The sequence below is a fragment of the Phallusia mammillata genome, chromosome 4, assembly GCF_965637545.1.
Source record: "Phallusia mammillata chromosome 4, kaPhaMamm4.hap1.1, whole genome shotgun sequence".
NCBI classification, from domain to species: domain Eukaryota; kingdom Metazoa; phylum Chordata; class Ascidiacea; order Phlebobranchia; family Ascidiidae; genus Phallusia; species Phallusia mammillata.
Window position 1 is genome coordinate 9,952,420 of NC_137255.1, and position 22,027 is coordinate 9,974,446.

A 22,027-nucleotide genomic window follows, 5' to 3' on the forward strand; every position below is an offset into this window, starting at 1 on the left:
TGTTAATATTCTTGTTTTTCCTGCTTACTCCCATATAAAGTTTTAAGTTATCCAACTCCCCTGTGATGATGCAAAAAAAACTATAAAAACCTAATGATAAAACTATCTTGTTTTAAAAGCAGGTGTTATACTTAAAAATGCATTTAAAGTTGATTTCCTCAATGGAGTAATACCCAAGGATAGTGGTTTAACTCACCATCCATAAAATGGAGCCCATTTAACCTCAACATTGCTTGAGATGCAAAGTCTACCACAAAAATTATAACATACAGAAACCCAGATTAATTCAGAATAAACATAACTGTACCTTATGTATGCTTTAACAATTTTATTTTTATATTGTTCTACCAAAAGGTATTTGCCTTTTCTATAAAATGGCCACTTTTCTAAATGTTGTACAACTTGTTGTTTAAAATGAATTGTTAACTTAAGAAGTGTGTACTAACTTTCAGCTGAGGACCTAATTGTTTAAAAGCTTTCTCAACACTTTTAACGCTGTGGTGTTTAACTTATGAAAGAACCTTTCTGTAAAATGGTGCTTTTTTGCTTGTCTTGGCCACAACAAATGATTTTAGCTGTAATAAACATTTATATGTTCATAGGCAATGTTACCAATTTTGTTCTGTACTGCTGTTTAGGAATTTTTTTGGATGGCAAAGCACCAATTTTTAACTTTTTTCTGCAACCAATAATCAGCAGATCGCTTTTTTAATGTGATCTTCACATATGAATGCTCTAAAAGAATTACTGTTTGATTTTGACAACAGAAGTTGTACTAACTAAACTTTTTTCATTGCGTGATAAGTTTGATAATGATTTGCGCGGGCCGCATAGTTTACGTGCTCTAGCGCCGTCTTTCCAAAATTAACCCACGAGCGATTTTTTTAGGAGCGCAAAGATATGTTTGTTCTAAAAATCCATTTAAAATCTGTTAAGTTGGTATACTTAGTCACATCTTACATGCAATGCGTGTATAATTACGTCACAAGTAACAAAATAAGGCAAATGCTTGCGCACAATTAACAAGTTTGTCTTGTCTGTGACGTGATAAACTGGCTTTGGAACAATCCTGGGCATTGCAAATTTGCAATCCTATTTCGTGACAGTAAACTTTCGTAAGGAGTAGATTAATTTTTGGATGTAACAAAGTTATCAATACGATTTAGCAAACCAAAAAACGGGGTTGCGAGCCGAAAGAAATAACCTCGCGGGCCGTAGTTTGGTGACTCCTGTGCCATATTGTCGGCTGTTCAATTTTTATTTGTTCGTAATTTCGCATTAGAGATTGTCTTGACTTTCAGTGTATCAACAGTTTTTGTGCGACATATGCGTAGTTTACAAGAATATTGGCGACGTGGCTCTGTGTTCGCAAAAGCCTTCTATTTCGCAACTTATCAGCGTTGAAGTGGCGTTTCCGACGCTCGAAACTAACTTGACAGTAGCTTAAAGCGGACCTACGATGTATGTTGTTTCCAAAAAAACAAGAATCATCGGTCCTAAAATTTATTTAGGGGTGAGTGAGATTAAATAAATAGTGTCGAATGGGGCACGACCGTAAAATTTTAAGAACCTCTGGTGTAGCAGTATCGGACTTTCAATGAAATTGTAGGTTTTGCTAGTCCCACAAAAGCGCTTTGCGGACCACAGTTTTGGAACAGCGGTGCTTATGGTAGGTAAAATATGTGACCAATGCGTGGTATTTTGAATGTTATCCGGTACGCTGTGAAACAAGTTTGGTGACCCTTGATCTGGGTTTTTGAAAACTATCCAACATAACTTAAGTTCTCATGTAAATGGCATGAAAATGTCTTTCGATAACGAGGGCTGGCATTTGATACTACTGTCCCAAACAACAGTGTTAAATATGGGAACATCGAACCAAGTACTAAAGAGGTCATTGTAGAACCTTGTGTTTGAAGCGATATGCCCAAAGGGTTGGTATCGATTGTTTAGAAAATGCTCACGTCTAAATTCTAGTTCCAGCATTGTTAAGCATACATTCATCTCATCATTGGACAGCAAAATACGAGATAACAGTTACATTTTATAGTTTTTATACATACATAATCAAGTTTAAGAAATTGCGGTAACAAAATACCGTTTACACGGAAAGAATAACGCAAAAACATGAATTTTAATTTTTGTTTATTTCACTACTGGTCTTTGCCCCAAAATCCTGGCCTTTTTGGTTTGTGGTGTTAGAACACAGTTCAAGAACCTGTGGTATTTCAAAATTAACAACGCACTAGCTACAATAAAAGGTAGGTCAGTGTTTCTTATGACACACGTCAGTTCGCCACAAGGTAGGATAATTATTACACACAGCGATCAAGCTGCTGTGCGCAATATCTCTTTTCGTATTCGTAATTGAATGGGTATGACTGGAATTTTTAGATTGACCTCGTATGTTTTGTTTCTCATGCAGTTTACCCTCGCAAAGGTCGCCTGCCGACGCGTCCATTTAAAGTTATCGTTCGCTAATTCGATTGTCTTGAAACAAAGGGTCTTGTGTCTACAGGGTTATGCCACAAAGGAAAGGTTTGGTTTGACGACATTTTATCCCCCGCCTGAATCGGCAGAGGTTGATGACAGATCGCGTATCTTGGAAACCATATCGTGTCATAAGCATCGCAGGCTCTGGTAGTGTTATTAAATTGTTTGTGGTGCAAATTAATTTCGTATCTGTTGCTTTGTTTCGCTTTGATTCAGAACAGAGGGTTTTATAATTAAAACAAAAGCCAACGTTTTTAAAAATTTTGTCAGTCGTTTCGTTTGAAAAAAGTGAAAGAAGTAACAAATATTGTTTTTGGGCACAAACTATGATGTAACAAACGTATAGAAGAGCTTGTTGCATTACATCAGAAAAATTCTAGGCGAAGTTGGGGAATTCATTTTACAAAATCTACAGGTGGTCAGGAATGAAGAGGCTAGAATGCCAAAGTCACTGTAGTCTGAACTATTTACTAACAAAGCAGTGTAGGCTATATTGAATAAATTTTCTACACTCTGTGACTTAGCCAAAAATATCGCGATGTAGGCTATATAGCTGAGTGTTTTCGACAGAATGAGAGAAAGCTTTTCCCCTATCCAGAACAATTCAATATCTTAAAAGCAATCTTAATTACAATAGCTAAATTTAGCGTGAATTTTTTTCGATCTGTTTAAGCAAGTGGTTCCCAAACTTTTTAAGCATGCGCCGCATTAAAGAGCTAAAAATTCCTTCGTGGCACACTTCGCAGGTAAACTTAACAAAAGTTGTTTAAAGAATGTTAATTTCCAATTTTATGTTTTGGTGGGTCCTTTTCATTACGAATAACAAAAGCATGACCTTTGAAAGTCATACACGCCAACTTTTCGTCACGAAGTCCTAAAACACCAGGGAATGTTTGCACTTTAAAACGGGGAATTTTCGCGGCACACTTGGAAATCTTTCATGCCACAAGGTTTAAGAACCGCTGGTCTAAGTCATACGTCATAATCTACGCATTTGTGCTACGATTCGGTTAATCGCAGTTTGTATCTTTTGACCAAATGCCTAAAATTCTGCAGGAAAGGTCGACGAAAAGAACTGTATAAAATTGGACTGCTTGGTAATATCGTTAAAAAATAGCAGACACTCTGCTATCTGTGACAATGTAAGCCATGGCTGCCAGAAACGGACGTAATAACAAAGTTATGCTGTCACAAAAGCACGAAATAATACGCCAATCGCGACCTTTTCTGGGGATTTGTCGGTGTGGAGTGTGGGCAATAAATACAGTTTTCTTCGGTTTGGTCTGCTTTCTTGGTGGTCTGACTTATGTTCAGCTAAATAGAGGAGAACTTGCAAGTGACTGGATAGATGAAACCCAACCACACAACAACCTTGTGCACCAGCGTTTATCACAAATACAGGTATTAGCTTATTATAAGCAAGGCTTGATTTTCATGGTAAGTTATCTAAATTAAAGCAGCTTTTGTTTGTTTTTTGTTTAATTTGGTTTAGGCGGGCACAAAATAATGTAATTTGCTCTACCTCGTCTACTGTTTTTGAAGCAAGTACAACAGACGTGTTTTTGCCAAGAACAATAGCATGTCGGTTTTAATTTAACATGGGCCACCATTACCGTAAATTGAATATGTTATTAGTACAGCACTGCTGATCATGATCTAACAATTTTTTGTACATTTTAGAATGAGGCGTTTGTGGAACGTAATAAAAGAGCTGCAATTGATGGTCAGTGGAAGTAAATTGCATTTAGTAACGTTATTGCATCAGTAACGTTATTGCAGTACTTATTGTTTGTTTTATTTCCAGAAGCGAATCAACAATCGTTACTTGCCGAAACAACGGTTTTACAGGTTGATGACATTTGGAATTCAGGTGAGAAGTTATCCACGTACGGTAAAACACAAAGCAAATTTGTTTTAAATCAAACCTTATGTTTAGAAGTTCGCGAATCAACATGCGACTGCAGTAGTAATGCCCAAGGAAAAACCACATTCACTGAAAGTAAGAATTGTCAAAACGATTTTCCTCACACATAATCCTGTTCAATTTTCATGGCCAAGTGCTATTGGTTAATCTGCTCATACATGCTTTTGTGTAGATGATCGTCCACATTTTTGACATGATTTGCATGTTAAGAATGTTTTGTTTTAGATATATTTCTACGTGCTGACGGTTCGGGTTCTGGCAGTGGGTCGGGCAGTGGATCAGGAATGGGTAAGCACAATTTGTAACCGAAACACCGCGTTCTTTGTCGTTGATTGGAAGCCACACAATCTACCGCGTTCTTTTATTTTTAGAAACAACAACTCCGTGTATGTGTCCGACCACAGGTAAGCAAAGTTTATGTCTCCTATCGTATAGTTGAAAGTGATACCGGCTGTGTATGTCCAGGACCTTTATTACAAGTCTCTTCATTCAGATACAGAACTTTCACAGACCAAGGACACAGTATTAACTTAGTTGAGATTGTATTTTGGTAAAGTTAAGAAGCATATTGAAATTTAGCAGGAGCGCAACTCGAGCGCAATCTTAAAACGGAAAAGATGTTAGCTGTTAGTTGTCGCTCAGACTGTTTGAGGCCACCCTGGCAGTTAATTTGATTTTTTTTTGGGTTGATATTAACATATTTATCGTATAGTGTGACACACGAGCGCTGCTAAACGAAATTTTGCATAGTAAAGCTGTGAGTTTGTTTTGCCGCAGAAAGTTTTTTTGTGTGATGTCAGTGAAAATAAGTTTCAGGCATATACTGCTATACCCGATTATGGCTAATATATTGGATCACGTGTTATTAATAAAAAGGGTCGTCAGGTGAGCAACAATCAGGGTATTGAACCTTGCTTTTAAACCATGAAACATGTACCTATTTGCACCTACAAAGTCAAAATACACCGAAACGTTAGGTTGGAGTTCGGTACAAAAATGTGAGGTACATCGCTCGCCAAAATTACATTAAAGCAAACAATATTTTCAATATTTGGCAAAAGATTGATTTGAAATACATGTGGAATTATCTATATTAATATGACAGCTATTTGTCCATGCTTTTCGCAAATGTTTTATCTAAACTATCTCAAGTAATGGTATTTAGTTACCATTCCCACCACTGCACCACCTGCCACGTTGGAGCCAACAAATGAACCAACCACGGATCCCCCCACTGTCGAACCACCAGTTATGACGACAACCACAGAAACACCTGTCACCACAATCACCACCACTGCTCCCACCACTACTACAGAACAAGTTGCTGCTGCCGGTGGTATAGAACCTTTTCTGTTAGCGGTTGTAGCCATCGTTGGTCTCATTATTGGGGCCGTGGTCGTCGCCTTGGTTGTTTACTGCAAGAAACGAGCAAAGCTGAGAAAATACAAAGCGGACAAAGAAAGTGAACCGGAGCTAACCCATTATGAAGCTGAGGTTCGTTTGTGAGGTTTTTTGAAAACAAAATGTCTTATGTGTTGCTTTTACAAATAAAGGGCCATAATATAGGTAAAAATACGTGCCAACCTATTGTTTTCAAAAATATATAAGCTAAGTATATATCTTAACAAAGAGACCTAATGTTTTCACATCCTCAAGACAGAGCAAGCAACTGGAGAGCATTTCACATTTTTACTTTGGAATTGGCTAAAGTTTTTGCTTGGCATGTTTCTGGGAAAAAAATCAGTTGCTGCCTTAATTGGTGTAACTTGTTGTTTACAGGAACAACCAACCACCTCCGGCAACTTGCAAGAACTGTCGGCGAAAGAGGACCTGCTGAAAGATGCTATCGCTCTTGGAAGCATCTCAGTTCTGGAGTTTGCTATTAACCAATCAACATCCGCTGGACTGTTCGCTGTCAATGATGCTTTGGTTAAGAAAGCACAGTCCAAGTAAACAAAATCTTTGATGGTTGTCTTGTAATTATCGTTTTAACTACATCATACTGGGATCAGCCCTGAAGCGTCGATGTAGACCAGCGATCACGGCATACTCATTGTAAATCATAGTAGTTAAGCCCGTTAATGGTTTGATACCGAATCAGCCGGTTTCCCAGGCATTCCCACAAGGCAAGGCAAGGCACAGACTAGAAAAATCTAGCCTGCGGTGGGATTCGAACCCACGACAGCAGTCTTTCCGGGATTCGCGCTCTACCAACTGAGCTACACAAGCTGGCTTAAATGTTTATCGTTTCTAGTTTTTGCTTAATTACTGTAACGATAGTGTTACATTAGAATATGATGTCTTATAACCTTGAAGACTGATCAGTAAAGCGTGTACTTGTACGTGTGTCACTAACATACATCGTAAAAAAGTTCGGCCCCGGTGAAAATCAGGGCTTGGGCTGTAGCATTTTGAATTTAAGTCGACTTCGTATCGGTTAATCCAAAATCAACCATAGCAAAGGAAGTTATTCGATTTGGAGACATGTGTCGTTTAAGAAATTAAAACATTTGCAGCAGGTTTGCCAAAACAAAAACTAAATTAAGAAACAGGACTTGAACTTGTTCTACAAAAGCCCAAGTCTAATCCGGAAGGTAAAAACCCTCAAATTCACAAGTCCCAGTCTTAAACCAATTCTCTGGTTGGGATACAAAAATTTGACCATAATATTTAATGGTTCTTCTTTCTGCCTAGGATGTACGAATGGCGAAGAGCTCGATTTAAGCTACAAACCGCGTATGATGCCAAAGACCTTCGTGCCATGGAAGACTACATCCAACGCTTCGAAGATCTGGATATAAAGGATGAAACTGGAGTGCATGAAAAGGCAGTCGACTTACAATATGAAAGAAATTCATTAAAGGCTCAAATGCGAACTGCCGCCACTCAAAGAAACGAGGATGCGCTTGTTGCTTCCATTGACCGATTCCAGTAAGAAACATATTTTTTGTGCCAGTTAAAATATTTTTATAGTGGAAAAGGTGTAGATTAATGGTTTCCACCTGTCTTTATAAGGCTCTCGGACCTAAAAAACGCATTTTAAAGTTTTTAAATGCTACATGACAAATGCAAACTCTTCATACGTCAACCAACTAAATTTATTTTTGAATACTGCTTCTTAATTTTATGTCTATATTGTATTCACATATTTTTTAAAATGTGCAAGTGCTTATTGTCTTGGATCTAATTTTGTTTTAGCAGATTTGAGTGCTAAAATCCATAGAATTACATTGCAACCCAAATAAGAAATTTCACCAACTAGGTTACTCATTTATCGGACTGCTTCATTTGTTGATCAATAAACTCGCGCATTTTATCGCAAAATATTAATCTGAAAAGCAAGGGGTTTGACTGTTCACACCAAATGCGTTGTATTTCAATTACAATAGGTTTGTTCATTTTTTGTATTCATTTTTAACGCAAACTCCATCCGTTAGTACTGACGTGTTTTGCAGTAAATTGGATCTTCCCGCTGAGTACGTCACCAGCGACGGGGACTTCCTCACTGCGCAGAAAGTTCTGGATGATATGCGACAGGAGAGAATGCTGCAGGGAAGATCCCATCGCGAGATGTCACTTGAACTGAAGGAAGCCATACGGATGCGGGAAAGACAAAAGATTATCGAGGTTGTGCAGAAGTTTAACGAAGCAAAGATTCCAGACACAGACGGCGACCTCGATAAGGCTAACAAGTAAAGTGTATTCCTATCTTTACTAATTTGTTTCTTTACCATATTTTTGCCCGCTTTAATAGGCAATACTCGCATGACAAAACTACTTTGTTCTACTGGGGGGTTCGAGTAGGCCGCTTTTAGTTAACTGTCCAAGAATTAAGAAACCTGAGCGAAATTGGAATACATTAACTTGCAAGCTATTTACATATAATGGGCTACGATTAGTCCGAGGCGGAAACTAGCTTTAGGTTCAGTAGTAAGTACATACAACAAATAATTCATTTCAACTTTAGAAACCCACAAAAACTTCGTGAACTGTAAATGAGTCCTAAAATAATTTTCTGACATCTTTATTGTAGTAAACGGCTCATGGATTTGCAAAGTTACTAAATTTACAGTGGAAGGTCCACCAACTTTATTCTGATTCACATCCCAAAACTTTTATTTACTGCAAGTTAATCCTTTTTAATACATTATTCGCTTTTCCTTGCACCAAGATGTTTGTTTTGTATGTAGAATATTAAAAGAAATCGAAATCGATCAACTATCTTTGCGGGATGGTGCTTGGCAGAAAATGCAGGACGCTTCTCAAACCAGAGATGGTGTTGCTCTGCGCGAAGCAATAAGGGAATGCAGGAAAAATGGGGTCGCCGAAGCTGATATCAGGGACGGCGAGAAACTACTGAAACAAGTCGAGCGTGAAGATCAACTCCTGCACCAAATGAGAGAGTTGATTGTTCAGAAGGATGCAACTAAATTACTGGAAGCAGTGGCTGTCTTCAGGTAATACCCGTGTGCAAAAAAGTACTGTACAAAGCCTAACATAGGCCCCATTTTCCCCTCTTCAATAAATAGAATTATAAACCCATTTGGTGGGCATTAAAAAACGCTAAAAATGCTGCAGTGCACACGAAGTTTCTAAGAAAAAATACTATAGACAAAAATGCCTCTCATTAAACACATAAAACGGCTTTCGTAAGCGTATTTTATTACTTGTTAACTCCTAACCTTTTCTTTTGCAGAACGCCTGGTCTTCAATTAGTTGACAAGACTGGCGATGTCAAAAGAGCGGACGACTTGCTTCAAAAACTCCGCGAGCAAGAGAGAATGGATCGCGCAAAGGGCGACGCCATGTGGCGACTCCAAAGCGCAAGAAGTGTTGGAGATATTCAAGCCATGGAAGGAATGATAAAAGGTAGTTTTATCCTACGCTTTTTCTTATTTTATTCTGTGACATTTGTTAAGGACTGAACAGTATTGACATTCGGGAAGCTTTTATTTGTTAATGTGTTTATTTTTTTGTTAGTCACTTAAAATCATTTCTTTTTAGTATTAATTTTAAGTACAAAATGGCAAAAATGAGATGCAGTAAATGCAAAAAAAAAACATTTCGAACAAACATTCTTAAAAATAAACAAAAATAAACCTACTGCCGTTGACCAATGCGTTCTTCAACCTTATCAAGTATATTGTGTTAAAAATAGCACTTGAAAACCTTGCATCAGCTGGTGTTGACGTCGACGAGGCGATGTTGCTGCGATGCAAAACGGAGCTGGAAACATTGAGAGGCGAAGTCAACTACCGAACCCGCATGGAGGCGATAAAGAGCGCTATGTCGCGTTCCATCAAAGTCGAAAACCTGACGCAGATGGAAGACCTGATTGACCAGATGGTCGAGCTGTCCACTGACAAGAACTACACGATGACCACCGACGACACTCGCGTCCTTGACCAGTCACGTGACATTTTGCACGATCTAAAGCGAAAACATGCTCTTGTGCAGCAAATAGAGGAAACGCGACCAATGCTACAGGTGCCCCTTCTTCCTGGCATGGTTGATAAACTTACAGAAGGCGTCGCGACTATGCTGAAAATCAAGGCATCCTCAGCCGAGTTCCCGGGTATTTTCACACCGGCTGATCAGGAACTCCTTGATGCCGCCACTGAAAATTCAGCAAGTCTGAAGAAAGATGTTGAAAAGATGACAGCTGCTCGACAGAGGCTTACAACCGCCATTGCAAAGCGGGATTACGAAGAACTAGCGGCAGCTATTGCTCAAGCTGAAGAAGCTCCGTTTATTGATTCGGAAGCCTTGGACGGACCAAGAGAATTAGCAAAGTTCCTTGACCCTGTGATTCGAACAACTGCTCTTAAAACTGCTTTGGCGAGTCGAAGCATTCCGGAGCTGGGCAAAGCACTTGAGGACTATAGATCAGCGCGAGTTCCCGGCCAAGAAGCTCTGCTTGCCAAGGCCGTGCGCACATTGGACAAACTTAAGCGTCTCGAGCAGAAACAGGCCAAGGCAGAGTTAAAACGGAAGAAGGTAGAGGAGCGAAAGAACGCAGAGATTAAGGAACTCAACAGCAGACTGAAAAGCGCAATGGAGACAGAGGATACCTTCCGAATTCAGGAAGCTCTTCAATTATGCGAGGAAAGTGGATATAGGGAGGACGAGGTTCCGCTTTACGTTGAGGCAGAGAAAATGTTTGACCAGTTGACTGTGAGCGACTTGCGATCAAAACTCGTGGATGGAATGGCGAGACGTGACATTCAACTGCTCGAAGCGACAATAGATGAGTCCGATTACGGCGGGTACGTTTCACTTTTTCGTGACAAAAATTGTATATAAAAGCGGATGCCCTTAAGATGCTTTTTAGTATTAACGGTTTTTGGTTCATCGTATAAAATCGTTCATGGACCACTTAATGTTATTGAAAGGTTTCACCGCTAAAACGAAATCTCATAAAAACGTTCATTATATTTTAAAAGTTTGAAACTTTTTTCGATAAAAACACTTTCTTGTAAAACAAAGTCAAAACCTAAAAATTTCATCTCGAATTTATTCCTTTTCTACATTCAAGGTTTAAAAAACCGGGCTTAAAAAAGCTGCTAACGTCACTGAACACTTTTTTAATTTACAAATGTTTATTCCACCCCCAGGTTCATGGAAGATCTCGAACCAGACTACAGTTGTGCAAAGGATCTACTTTACTCGTTACGCGAACTGCACGCTCTCCGAGAACAGGTGGCTGGAATGAACCGATCCCTGATATCCGAAATCCAACGCTACCGCACACCACCACCTGTAGTACACACTGTGATGACAGCTGTTCTTATGTTACTCGGTGAATCACAGCGTCAGGCTACGGTAAGTTGTTTTTGTAGTTAATTGACGCTAGTGGGCAATATACAGCCGAAGAAAATTTTGGCCGATTGGTCCGGCGCGCCTGACCCATACACATACAAAAAATAACTGATCGGGATTTGTCCCCAGGAACCCCACAAACGAATTAATAAATCAGAGTGGAAATGAAAAATTGGTCAAATTTGGGTCAAATAGTCTGTCGAAACGCTGATCGGAATTCTTATGTGAAAGCGTTCTGAATTCGTACTGGAAGATTTGCTAATATGAAAGTGTTTTTTATGTCATCAAATTGCCCACGAGAAAAAAAGCAAGCAGATTATGTGCGAAACCAAACTTTTCTTTTTACTCCAAAACTGGTTTATCTGTTGCATTCACATAGAATTGGTTGGACATCCAAGCGGTCGTGGGCCGGACAGGGAGGGATTCGTTGGCGCGTCGCGTGAAACGTAATGCACCTGGTGACCTTTCACCTGATTTGTGCGACCGTCTTGAATCAGTGCTTGGTGACATCAAGGGAGAAGATGCAGCTGCTGTAAGCACCGGAGCTGGAACATTTTTTGCATGGGTGAATAAATTGATTTTTCTTGTTATAACCGGCCGGGCTTTTTGTCAGTTAGATGCTTTAACATTTATTGTACACCTTCAAACGTTCATATAGCGGTCAATTAGGTCATTTCTTATAATGTATACAGTGATCAATTGAGTGATTTTACATAAGTTTAGCCAAGCAACTAAAGATTTTGGTGCTATTTAGGCTAAGCTATTATTTTGTGAAAATGATTCAAACTGTTTTGTAAAAATGCGGTTATGTTTTAAATATGATAAAAATACTCTTTTATTGTAATGCACAATGTAAAGAATAGGTTTAGTTGACATCAATTTGGTTGAGTTAAAAAAATTGGTCAAAATTATTTTTTAACTATGTACTTTTTTACTTCTGTGTCCCACTCCCGTCTACGTATTTTATGTTCATATGCCTCTTTTTTGTTGATGATGTTTTGTAATGCAGATAACCTGTACCATTCGTGAAGCGAGATCACTTCATTTGCTCAACGAATCGGAGCCAGTCGACAATTCAGACGAACGACCATCCACATCTTCGTCAGAGTCAGCGCGGTTTTAAAATAACGATCACTGATGCTTCGCCGAGCAAATTTGCTGCCAACAATTTCTGGGCACGGAAAAAACTCATCCACACAAAAGTATGCTAGACGCCGTGTGTTTTGAAAATTAACCGCGGCCACCTATGTGACTTTTCTCGGTTGTTGAATCCAGTCTGTTTGTACTAATTTTCCTGGTCTTAATATGCTTCCAGGGTTGCCTTAAATCTTACCAGCAAAAAAGCCAGGACAAAAATATTGTAGTTTTCGGATATGAATACAACATCTACGTGTAAGATGACATAAAACTGCAACTTTTTATATTTCTAAATGTCAACACTGATTATCTAGTAATAGGTGAATATGTTTTGATGCACTGTGTTAGAGAAAAGCCATCTACAATTTTACGGTAAACGCAAACGTGTTTTTGCTAAGTCAAGTAATTTTTGTCCCCGAGACTTGTTAGAATTTGATATTTGTCACCAAAGTGGCACGTTTTGCCCTATTTTCAGTCGTTTGGAATGTTTACGGTTGCATTAAATCAGGAGTGGGCAACCTGCGGCCCTTCATTACAGCTTGTGCGGAGACGCTTGGATTTCAAAAGTACAGACAAACGAGTCCAATTATTACATACGCGTATTTTTGAGCTGATTAATGCGCCTGATGCTAGTTTTCTGCGATCTGGCAAAATGTGGCTAGAATCAAATACGAATTATACTTGTAGTTAAGCATATTTGCTAAGAAACAAAGCAAAATCACTTTGTGTGATGCACATGTGCGGCCCTCGATCCAATTTTGACATTTATAATTGGCCTTACAGTAACAAAGGTTGCCCACCCCTGCATTAAATTTTATTAACGCTCGCTCGTTTGTTATGTCTATGACCGCTGATTGAAGCAAACAATCGCTGTGCTTGTTTATGCATGTCCCTGTGTGTCTGCTGTACAAATTGCTTTCTGCTTTTAGTACTGCAATTTTCTGTTGGTATTATTCCATTAACTTTTAAACAGCTTTTTTCACAGGTTGAAAAACTGTATTGAAAAAACAATGTTTGTTGTTTTTTGCGCTTGTTTAAAGTTGCACTTTTATACATGTGTGCGAAATTACATTCTAACAATATTAAGTAAACTGGAAAATCAGTTTTTTCCTCAACCTCGTTTTTTTAAAGGGTACAAATTAAATCCTAAAAAACAGATGCATGTGAGTGATGGTGTTTCCACACTTATGCAACCAGGAGCTCAAATCATATATTTATCCATGTTTCAAAGTTAGGTTTCAACACAAATTTGTTGTTGAAAACATTTATATTTCAAATAAAGAAGCGCATCAATAACAACACAGAGACTTCAATAAATGCATGCGGTACGATTTGTAACAGAGGAACATCACAATGGGATTGATAACAAAAGTGATCGATGACAAATATATACTTAAATCCTCGACGATGGTCACGTGATTTGAACCCAGTGTCGAAAACCAATTTGTCTCTGCTCGCAAGATGTCGCTCACGCGCAAGGGAATCTGTGTGATAACAAACACGACCAAGGAAATAGCTAAAAAGAAATTTAAGGCCCGTTCTCGTGAGATGTTACTCAAAGTGTGGCGCTGTATACGACTTGAGCGCCTACGAATACTTTTACCGTGTCCGTGCGGGGGCAAGGAGGCGTTGCCAAGGGTACCGAGGCCAGGGTTATTGGACATGGCTAGAGAGACTACCGAAATACCGGACATACAAGCTATAGAGGGGGCTACAGGTGACAGCGGTACTGTATCCGATAACATATGGCGGTGAGACGACCGTATGCTTCCGTTCGCTATCTTCAGCACTGGGGACGTTTCGGCTTCAGTCAAGTCTTCGCTTGAGAGCAAGGGAGCAAGTCGCGAGTGGTATTGCATGTAGGAGGATTGTGACAACTGTCGTTCCAAAGCTATGCGCTGTTGAAACAGCGAGTCATTTGTAAAAGTGCGGTTACTTGGCAGACTGTCGGTTGGGTAGTTCCCGTTCTCGACAATAGGCGTCAAATCAAAGTCTTGACCTCGCAAAGGTAGCGTCCCAGCCTCACTGCAGTTTGCTGGAAAAACACTGGTCGCTGATGGTTGTTGATAGTTTATATCGCGAACAGCTTTGTTGAGACGACGAGCGATTAGAACTCCGAAAATTGCCGATGTCAACACGGGGATAAAAAAGGCAAATGTGAAGAGCCACCAGTGGCGAAAAGCAACATAGAATGTCATGAACTTCGCAAGCAAAGCCGGAAACTTGTTTTCCCAATTTGATCCAGTAATGCACTTTTCATAATTGACAAACAAAGAACTGTTGCCAACATAACTTCGAGAATCAAATACAGCTTTTGTATCGTTCATTTTAGGGAGAAGTGACAAATATTCCCCGCGACTTATAACCAGTGGCGGTGAATCCAACCTTAATTCTGGAGATTTTAACAAAGACAACTGCCTGTGCATTGGAACAGATGCTTTAGCATTCGTGGTCTCCATTAGAAGCAGCTCGGGGGAGGCTATGAACGCTGCGCAAAGCCACAGCACCAACATTTTGGAGAACCCGCGCCCGCACGATTCCTTTGTGACGTCACAGTCGCGTGTCACGTGGCGAGAGCAGTGGAGTCGATCGATGGCAAGTGCACAGTAGCTTAGCGCAGTTACTCCAATGAGAAAAGTCTAAAACCACAAGAGAACAAAGTTAGTTCGTGAAATCGGACACAGTTACAGAAAGTTTCATACATTTGAATTATTTTTTGTCGTACTTTTTTCTTAAAATGGAATAGGATTGGGGAAATAAACAAAAATCATTGTATGTTCTTTGTATTAAAAGAAGTGCAAAAACCATAAACTTGGGCAAACCTAATGCAAATGATAAATGAAACCAGAAATTACAACATGTGTCGCAAAAGTGATCATAAAAACTTTAAAATAAATGCAATTTACCAAACATTTTGATGCAAATCATATTACTACGGAAATCATATCACAAATTTAAAAACAATCGCTTTAAAAATACACAATGAATGCCTTTTTAACAAAAACATTTTGAAGTACACTGAAAGCTCTTCAAACAAGTGACTGTCCTTCACGTCCAATTTCAAGTGTTTTGTGTCGTCAACTTGCCTTGGCAAAATATTTTTTTAAACAGTAGCGGGAAAAACACGTTAAAAAGTGTTTTTTTATGGCCACTTGTCAAACAAACTTTGCCAAGAGTATGCGTGCACAGACATACCAAAATCCATTCTAGACAATTGAGACCAAATCCATTTGTTTAATCGGCGCAAACACAATAAAGCCATATGTTTAGAAACAATTTTTGAACTTAAGAATCATATCGATTCAACTTTGAAGCGTTATTTGACTGCGCAAACTTCGCAATGTAATGAAACCTTCACGCAATGTAAAGACACCTTCAAGCGAAATATACGACAAAATAAGTTCAGGTTCGTTTTTAATTTTACGATTGTCTCTAAACTTGTAGTATCCGCAACTATCACATAGCGTTTTCTTGGCGATAATAGGTTTTGCAAGTTTATGAATTCGTAATTGTTTTTGTTGATATTAATGTTTGCATTTCACTTATTTGTAAACTACTAAACCAAAAAACGATTCGTCACAACTATAGAAAAATAACATATGTATATGAGTTGCATGTTTGGTTGTAAATTCAACGGAACAATAGAAAAGTAATTTCACAACATTAGCAACAATTACAATCCCTACAACAACAGATGTTGCTCGAATCAGCGTGCAAATAGCAATCGGTCACCGGCAATAAACGGCCTTAATCGCCGTCGACCGTGAATTCCCAAAGCAGCCCCTGGGCGCTTTTGTTTCAGTGCGCTACAATCATAGTAACCCTATTACAGCTGATCAACGGCCTTTGGCAGCGCCACATAATGCAAAAACTGTAATTAGACAGCAAATAACAACATGACAAGCGTGTTTTGTGAATTTCATGCGCTGGTGCTTGTCCCCCGGGAAATTAGAAACACAATCGCGGGGGCGTCAAAGATTGTGAAATTGTGCACAATTTTACGAACAACCTGTGGTACTAAAATCAATGTTTACTTGCCTTTGCTGTCGTACATTTTAGGTTGGAATATAATATAGCAGAAAAGGAACTTAAAGTAAATGTTTTTTTGTTGCATGCAAAACATGGTTTCTAAATTAAAAACGAAAACCATGTATACACGCGCAATGTCAAAAACAGTGCAACACATTTTATGATTGTTGAAGAAATTCGCATGAAAGCGGTCCTCGCCATAATGGCGCACACAAACAATAACGTTTTATCCAACACTGGTGCAACCTTGGCAAGTTTTTTTAGACAATGTGATGTTTGTGCAGTGAAGCGACTAGAGCGCACAAACAAACAACACCGAGCTCATTCTAATCACCTATCCGCACCTTTTGGTAAATATTTTAATTTAGGGAAAAAATATGCTAAGCGAAGCTTTAAAATGGCATTGGACAAAACGTTTTCGTTATTTTATGTAATCTACAAAATTTAGCGCGACAAAAGATAAAACACCACCTATAATAGTTCGCAGAATGTCCTTCTTATCAAAACCATAGAGAGATTTTATAATTTTCTAAATACCAAGTAAATCTGTTCTAGCCGACAAACATACGTCTAACAACAGTTAACATCAAAGCACAAATTAATTTCAGGCCGCGTTGTAATTTAATCGCATTCCTTCTGGCTTGCAGCAAACCTAACAGGACATCGAGAATCGGATTAAAACGAGACGGTGAATTAGGGATTTCTTTTGTCGCTCTGAATATGCCAGAAACTAGTGGCGATTTATCTTCGGATTTGGGTTAAAGCTTATAGTTCACCCGACCCTTACGCATGACTTATCTGGCCGCAATCTATCCTCTCGTCTGACTGAACTCTGTTCACACCCAAGATTGTGGTTTGGAAGGAAAAGTAATTAAGGTTTGTAAATAGAAAATAATCAAATACGTTGTATTCAGTTACTAAAGGTACCCTTCAATTTATCAAAAAGACTGCTTTAAACAAAGGCACTCCATTTAGGCTTTAAAATAGAAACGCCAGCTTTAATGACAAATGTGGAAATCTAGCTTATGTCACCATTATATGAAGTTAAATGTTGTACTTGATATTTTTTGAGAACATGTGAGCTTTAAAACACATCATGACAGTCTGTGTAGCAGTGACGTTGTCATTGTAGCACACGATGTTTACTTTTTTACCACCTTTTAGATTGTTATCGATTTAGCCCAAAATTAAACCTGTATTACTTGTGTTGAATACAGTTTTGAAAAGTGCACATACATTTCTTCAAAATATTAAAAACTAAAAGTATGCAAATAATATATTTTGAAATTAAAACTAACAATTAAATATCAAAATACCTCGACATAACATTTAACTCAATATATATAGGACTATTCATAAGTAATAACTTGCCATCCCTTTTGGTGTAAGTTAGCACTCACAAAAACTGTTCGTATCCAAACCTTGGAGGGTCATAATCAATCATATTATGTGCATATTTCTGTTAAGCCTAGTGAGCATTATGGTTTGGCATAAACCCAGAAGTGAGATCAAACGCAACTTTTTATGGAAGACTCACATACCCAAAATCGAATACCATACCAACAGGGTAATACTAACACCGACGTTAAAACAAGCATGTCATAAAAACGTGCTAATCTTGAAGTAAGAGATCTTAATCATGAGTTTCAAATTCTAGAAACGATGTAACAACCAATTTTGGAAACATCTTTCCCGACGCCTAAAACCACCAGCAAACGTGAATTGAGGCCAGAGGCTCCTGCGGATTGTTTTGTTGCGTCATACAACCCGCGATGCACGTAATATTAAGACAAGTCAAAAAGTTTGTTTTGGGGATATTAGGCGCGGATATAGCGTTAAACTAGGCTTATGAGGGTAAGTTTGTTGGTGTCGTAGGTCAAATGTGTCCATTTTGACCAATAATATCAACTTATGGAACGCTGGTTCTTGAAGAATTGTTGACATAAATATGTCCAAACAGTGGTTCAATATTGGTCACTCAAGCATGACTTGTACTAATGATAACATATTGCGATGACTTGCGTTATCAGCCAGGGAAAACTAGAAGTGATTGGGTATTGGTGCGTGACGACCTATCGTGCATTCCTCACAAAAGCTCAGCTGGCTCAAAAATACGAATCCAGTAGCCGCATAATTGGACTTGAATAGACTTCGAGTCACTAACGGACACAAACCTCAGTGCAAGTGAAAGAAATTGTGTGGTGTCATGCGCCGCTAATGGACTCCCCTCCTTGAAAAGAATGTGTCCAATTTCGGTGCGACCGGCTCAGTGGTTTACCGAGCCAACGTATGGTATGTAGGGAGTGCCAACTGACGTGTATGATCATAAACGTCAGATTATAAACAAGTTTTAAAACGTTGAAATTTATTTTTTGATATTATTTTAACCGGTATTAAAGGAGTGATATGTCAGATGCCGGCGATTCAGGCACGTTTTTGAACAAACTAGTGAAAATAAAACAGTTACAACTACACTTTTTAAGTTTGATGAAACCAACAGTTTGTAAAGCAATGACTGCAAAACATAAAATTTGCCACAACACATTTCAACATTAGGTACGCCACATTGGCAAGTGCACCATCCTGTTAGCAATACATTGGGGACCTGCAGTTGTTTTAACAGCCGTTTTGTTACAAGCAAGTTAGAAAGCGACTGTAGTCAGTCGTTCTTCCGGTGCAAAAGCGAAGTAAACACCATTACAAAAATGTGTGTGGCCTCTGTTCTTTCGCGACCCATTCAGAAACACGATAGTCCTGAAAAGGTCCGACCTAATTGCAAAGCTTATACAATCGACGTGACGGAAAACGAATGCCCTTCCAAAGTGCTCGAGCATTTACACTGCAGCGATTTGAAAAGTCACCAGGGCAGGTGTCAATTTTCTGGCGATCGCGTCCCCTATCCTATTTCACAGCGAACCTGTTTGTGGGACCATCAAATAATCGCCTTATTGTTTTAATCAACAGTTGTAATTGGAATTTTGTGTGCGCGCGTCTCAGAACAAAAGCCGAGCGGACCGAAATCGATTAAGTCCGACAGAAAAATGGGAAATAATGCGACGGGAATTGATTTTCTCCAATTTGGTGGACACACAAATTATCTCTTTGCAGCATTTCAGTGTTGAAACTGATTCTCTAACTCTAACACAGTATTATAACTTGCAAAATCGTACCTCCAAGAACGACGTCAAACGGCAAGGGACGTCACCAAAAAGCCATTCTGACGTCACAAGGCTCATCACAGACTTGCAGGCAATTGCGGGAAGGCAGGAACAGATAAAAACGGTTTGGGCAATGGTGCTACTTGCTATTATAACGTAGGCAGATGACAACGACGAACTGCTGCGGCTGCAAAAATAAAAAAAAATATACATTTTTGTTAAAACTGCTCATCGAAGTTTTAACTTTGGTGGCGTTACAAAATCGAAACACAAGCTTGCATGCAAGCAGTTAATGGTCTTAATATCAGTTCAATGTTGACTGAACGTGTTTTTGGTAACATTTTTATCTTCACAACACCAACCTTTTATCTAAACTTATATTTGCACAGAAACTAAACATGTCGACAAGCGTGCTAAACTAAATCTTTTTGATTTAAACAGTGATAACTTAAAACAAAATTTAAAGCAACAAAATTAGTTTACTTACCTTTTATGACTGGTTGCAAAGCACAACACGCATGTATGGCCAATAAATCCCGCCAGAAAAAGTGCTGCATAAACAGACAAAATAGTAACTGCAGTAATCCACGTGGACTGATCAACTCCATTGTCAAACGGGGAGAAATAGAACATGTTTGTTGAACCCATTGTTGCGTCTAAAACATGATCAGTTTTATTCCACAAGCAATTTCGCATCAATTTCACAACTTACTTTTTCGGCAAATGAAAAGAATATCAGATTCAGAAATTCGAAACTACATGAGAGAAAAGCTTAAAGATAACATTTCAACGTATCTGTTGAAAACAATTTGTGAGTCAAATTGACTTTAGGCGGTTAGTTAATCTCGTGACCGAAGCTGAATCAAAGAAAAAGTTTCAAGTTGCCAAAGTGAGTCAATTAGCAACGAGACAGATATCAACTGATCAAACACCACCGACAGAGTGTTACATTTATCACTGTTTTGTTGTTCGACAGACCAATACTAATTGACTGTTTGAAGATAAGAAATAAAAAGCACAACAATAAATCTAGTTTGTATCGGTTACCACCTATTTCTATTTACCATACGGCTACAACACCAATACCACAAACTAATTGTACTCTTACAAGAAACTGTTTTAAACATAGATAAAGGTAAAGATGTTCATGTCGTTAATTGTTTCTGTCAACTGAAACAGTCGAACTTTGCGCAACTGCAAACCTTTTGCATTTTCAGTGCAAAACAAAAACACATACAACACATATGAAGCTAACTTTTGCGGCAATAACATGACTGCGCAAAGTTTGTTACAAAACCAACCATAGGAATTCGAGTAAGCAAGTAGTCAAACATCTAACAGCTTGTAAATTCACGTTAGGCACGAAAAACAACTAGATACAAGCCACATTGTCTGGTAAATGCATGTGAAAGCATATTATTACTGTTCTAATTTATCAAGCACTTGCAGGTGTAGAAATAAACCGCTTGCTTCTGCCAACTAACTCCTCAATGTCAACAACCTGATGACAAAACGCGTGATAATGTTGCCATAAATTTTACATCAATCGACTTACGGAGCGAAATACAACCCGTCGGGCCTGGCTGTACATGAATGGCACGCTTCGAACCGGCTGGCGCTTGTGTTCGACAACTGGCCTTTTTCACCTCACACTGTTCAGGAATGCCTTGTGGCCTGGTGGGTAATACGCCAGAAACGTGTGTTCCCGCTAAAATGTTCAAATTTCATACTGTTGTTAACCTAAAAGTACTGTATATTTTTATTCTCACATACATAACACATTAGGTGTTTTTAAATGTGATTATTAACGTCAAAATTAACACATATTTGACAAACAACGCATGACATAATATCGTAACGCTATGCCTGGTTAAAAATTGACTTTTCCATAACATTTAAGATATAGAACCAGCGAATACAATGCAGACAAGCTTTCCTGAAACGAAACACATATCTGCCAACGATTTGAGTAGTGTACTACTATACAAGTGTCATTCACTGTCGGGCACTGGCTCTTCAACCAAAACCCTTTTTTCGTTGCTGGAGCCTGTTTCAAGACGTGTGAGAAGCTTTGCTCAGAGACAGGTCGATTATCGCTTCCACTGGAAACGTTGGATCCATCCGCCAGACTGGATTTAGTCAGATTAAAGAAATGCGGTTCTGCTTTTGAGCAATGAAATCCATCCAGCGAATGACAATGCGCAGTCCTTCGGTAACAATACTTTGCACTCAGCAGGATTTAAGTGGTTCAAGAAATGCTGCAATCCCCTAAATAATTCATTAATAGTTTTTCCGCTGTCTTCGCCAAAAGCTCAAATATGAAGCATAGCACAGTTTGGAACATTACTATCTGATTTGGACGGAAAACTCTTGGTCACTATACTGTACAAGATGAAATCTGCACTTTTTGTCGGTGTGAAGGGCGACTAGGAAACACTTCATATATTCAACAGATTTTTGTTAAACG

The 22,027-nt window shown here is 38.8% G+C and overlaps 2 protein-coding genes and 1 non-coding gene across 5 annotated transcripts; 1 reads left to right on the top strand and 2 right to left on the bottom strand.

The window, feature by feature from the left end:
• Positions 1-774: 774 nt before the first annotated feature.
• On the top strand, positions 775-13,666 carry LOC145224927 (uncharacterized). 2 transcript variants are annotated; one of them, XM_080091557.1, is made up of 16 exons: positions 775-3,894; positions 4,174-4,216; positions 4,298-4,363; positions 4,430-4,492; positions 4,643-4,705; positions 4,789-4,821; positions 5,583-5,911; positions 6,197-6,366; positions 7,112-7,348; positions 7,873-8,109; positions 8,608-8,874; positions 9,114-9,286; positions 9,576-10,683; positions 11,032-11,239; positions 11,616-11,801; positions 12,246-13,666. In XM_080091557.1, the coding sequence occupies exons 1-16, from the start codon at positions 3,643-3,645 to the stop codon at positions 12,357-12,359; spliced, it is 3,549 nt and encodes a 1,182-aa protein (XP_079947683.1). In that variant the 5' UTR covers positions 775-3,642; the 3' UTR covers positions 12,360-13,666. The 2 variants fall into 2 exon arrangements, with proteins under 2 accessions (XP_079947683.1, XP_079947685.1); XM_080091559.1 differs by having other exon boundaries at positions 4,433-4,492.
• Positions 6,573-6,646, bottom strand: Trnas-gga (transfer RNA serine (anticodon GGA)). Its single transcript has one exon. It is a non-coding gene; the product is annotated as a tRNA-Ser (tRNA).
• LOC145224928 (uncharacterized) lies at positions 13,622-21,506 on the bottom strand. 2 transcript variants are annotated; one of them, XM_080091561.1, is made up of 4 exons: positions 20,273-21,506; positions 20,048-20,216; positions 19,573-19,747; positions 13,622-15,012 (listed from the first exon to the last, which is right to left on the bottom strand). In XM_080091561.1, exons 2-4 carry the CDS (start codon positions 20,206-20,208, stop codon positions 13,663-13,665), a joined length of 1,686 nt encoding a protein of 561 aa, XP_079947687.1. In that variant the 5' UTR covers positions 20,209-20,216; positions 20,273-21,506; the 3' UTR covers positions 13,622-13,662. The 2 variants fall into 2 exon arrangements, with proteins under 2 accessions (XP_079947687.1, XP_079947686.1); XM_080091560.1 differs by lacking the exon at positions 20,273-21,506 and having other exon boundaries at positions 20,048-20,266.
• Positions 21,507-22,027: the final 521 nt, after the last annotated feature.

Excerpts from the sequence above, each read along its gene's own strand:
- LOC145224927 (XM_080091557.1), top strand. The coding sequence starts at position 3,643 with ATGGCTGCCAGAAACGGACGTAATAACAAAGTTATGCTGTCACAAAAG. Across the intron at positions 4,217-4,297 it reads TAAAAGAGCTGCAATTGATG|AAGCGAATCAACAATCGTTA; the intron begins GTCAGTGGAAGT and ends TTTTATTTCCAG. Across the intron at positions 7,349-7,872 it reads GCTTCCATTGACCGATTCCA|TAAATTGGATCTTCCCGCTG; the intron begins GTAAGAAACATA and ends CGTGTTTTGCAG.
- LOC145224928 (XM_080091560.1), bottom strand. The coding sequence starts at position 20,256 with ATGCGAAATTGCTTGTGGAATAAAACTGATCATGTTTTAGACGCAACA. Across the intron at positions 19,748-20,047 it reads TTTGCAACCAGTCATAAAAG|CCGCAGCAGTTCGTCGTTGT; the intron begins GTAAGTAAACTA and ends TTATTTTTGCAG. Across the intron at positions 15,013-19,572 it reads GTTTGACGTCGTTCTTGGAG|ACTTTTCTCATTGGAGTAAC; the intron begins GTACGATTTTGC and ends TTGTGGTTTTAG.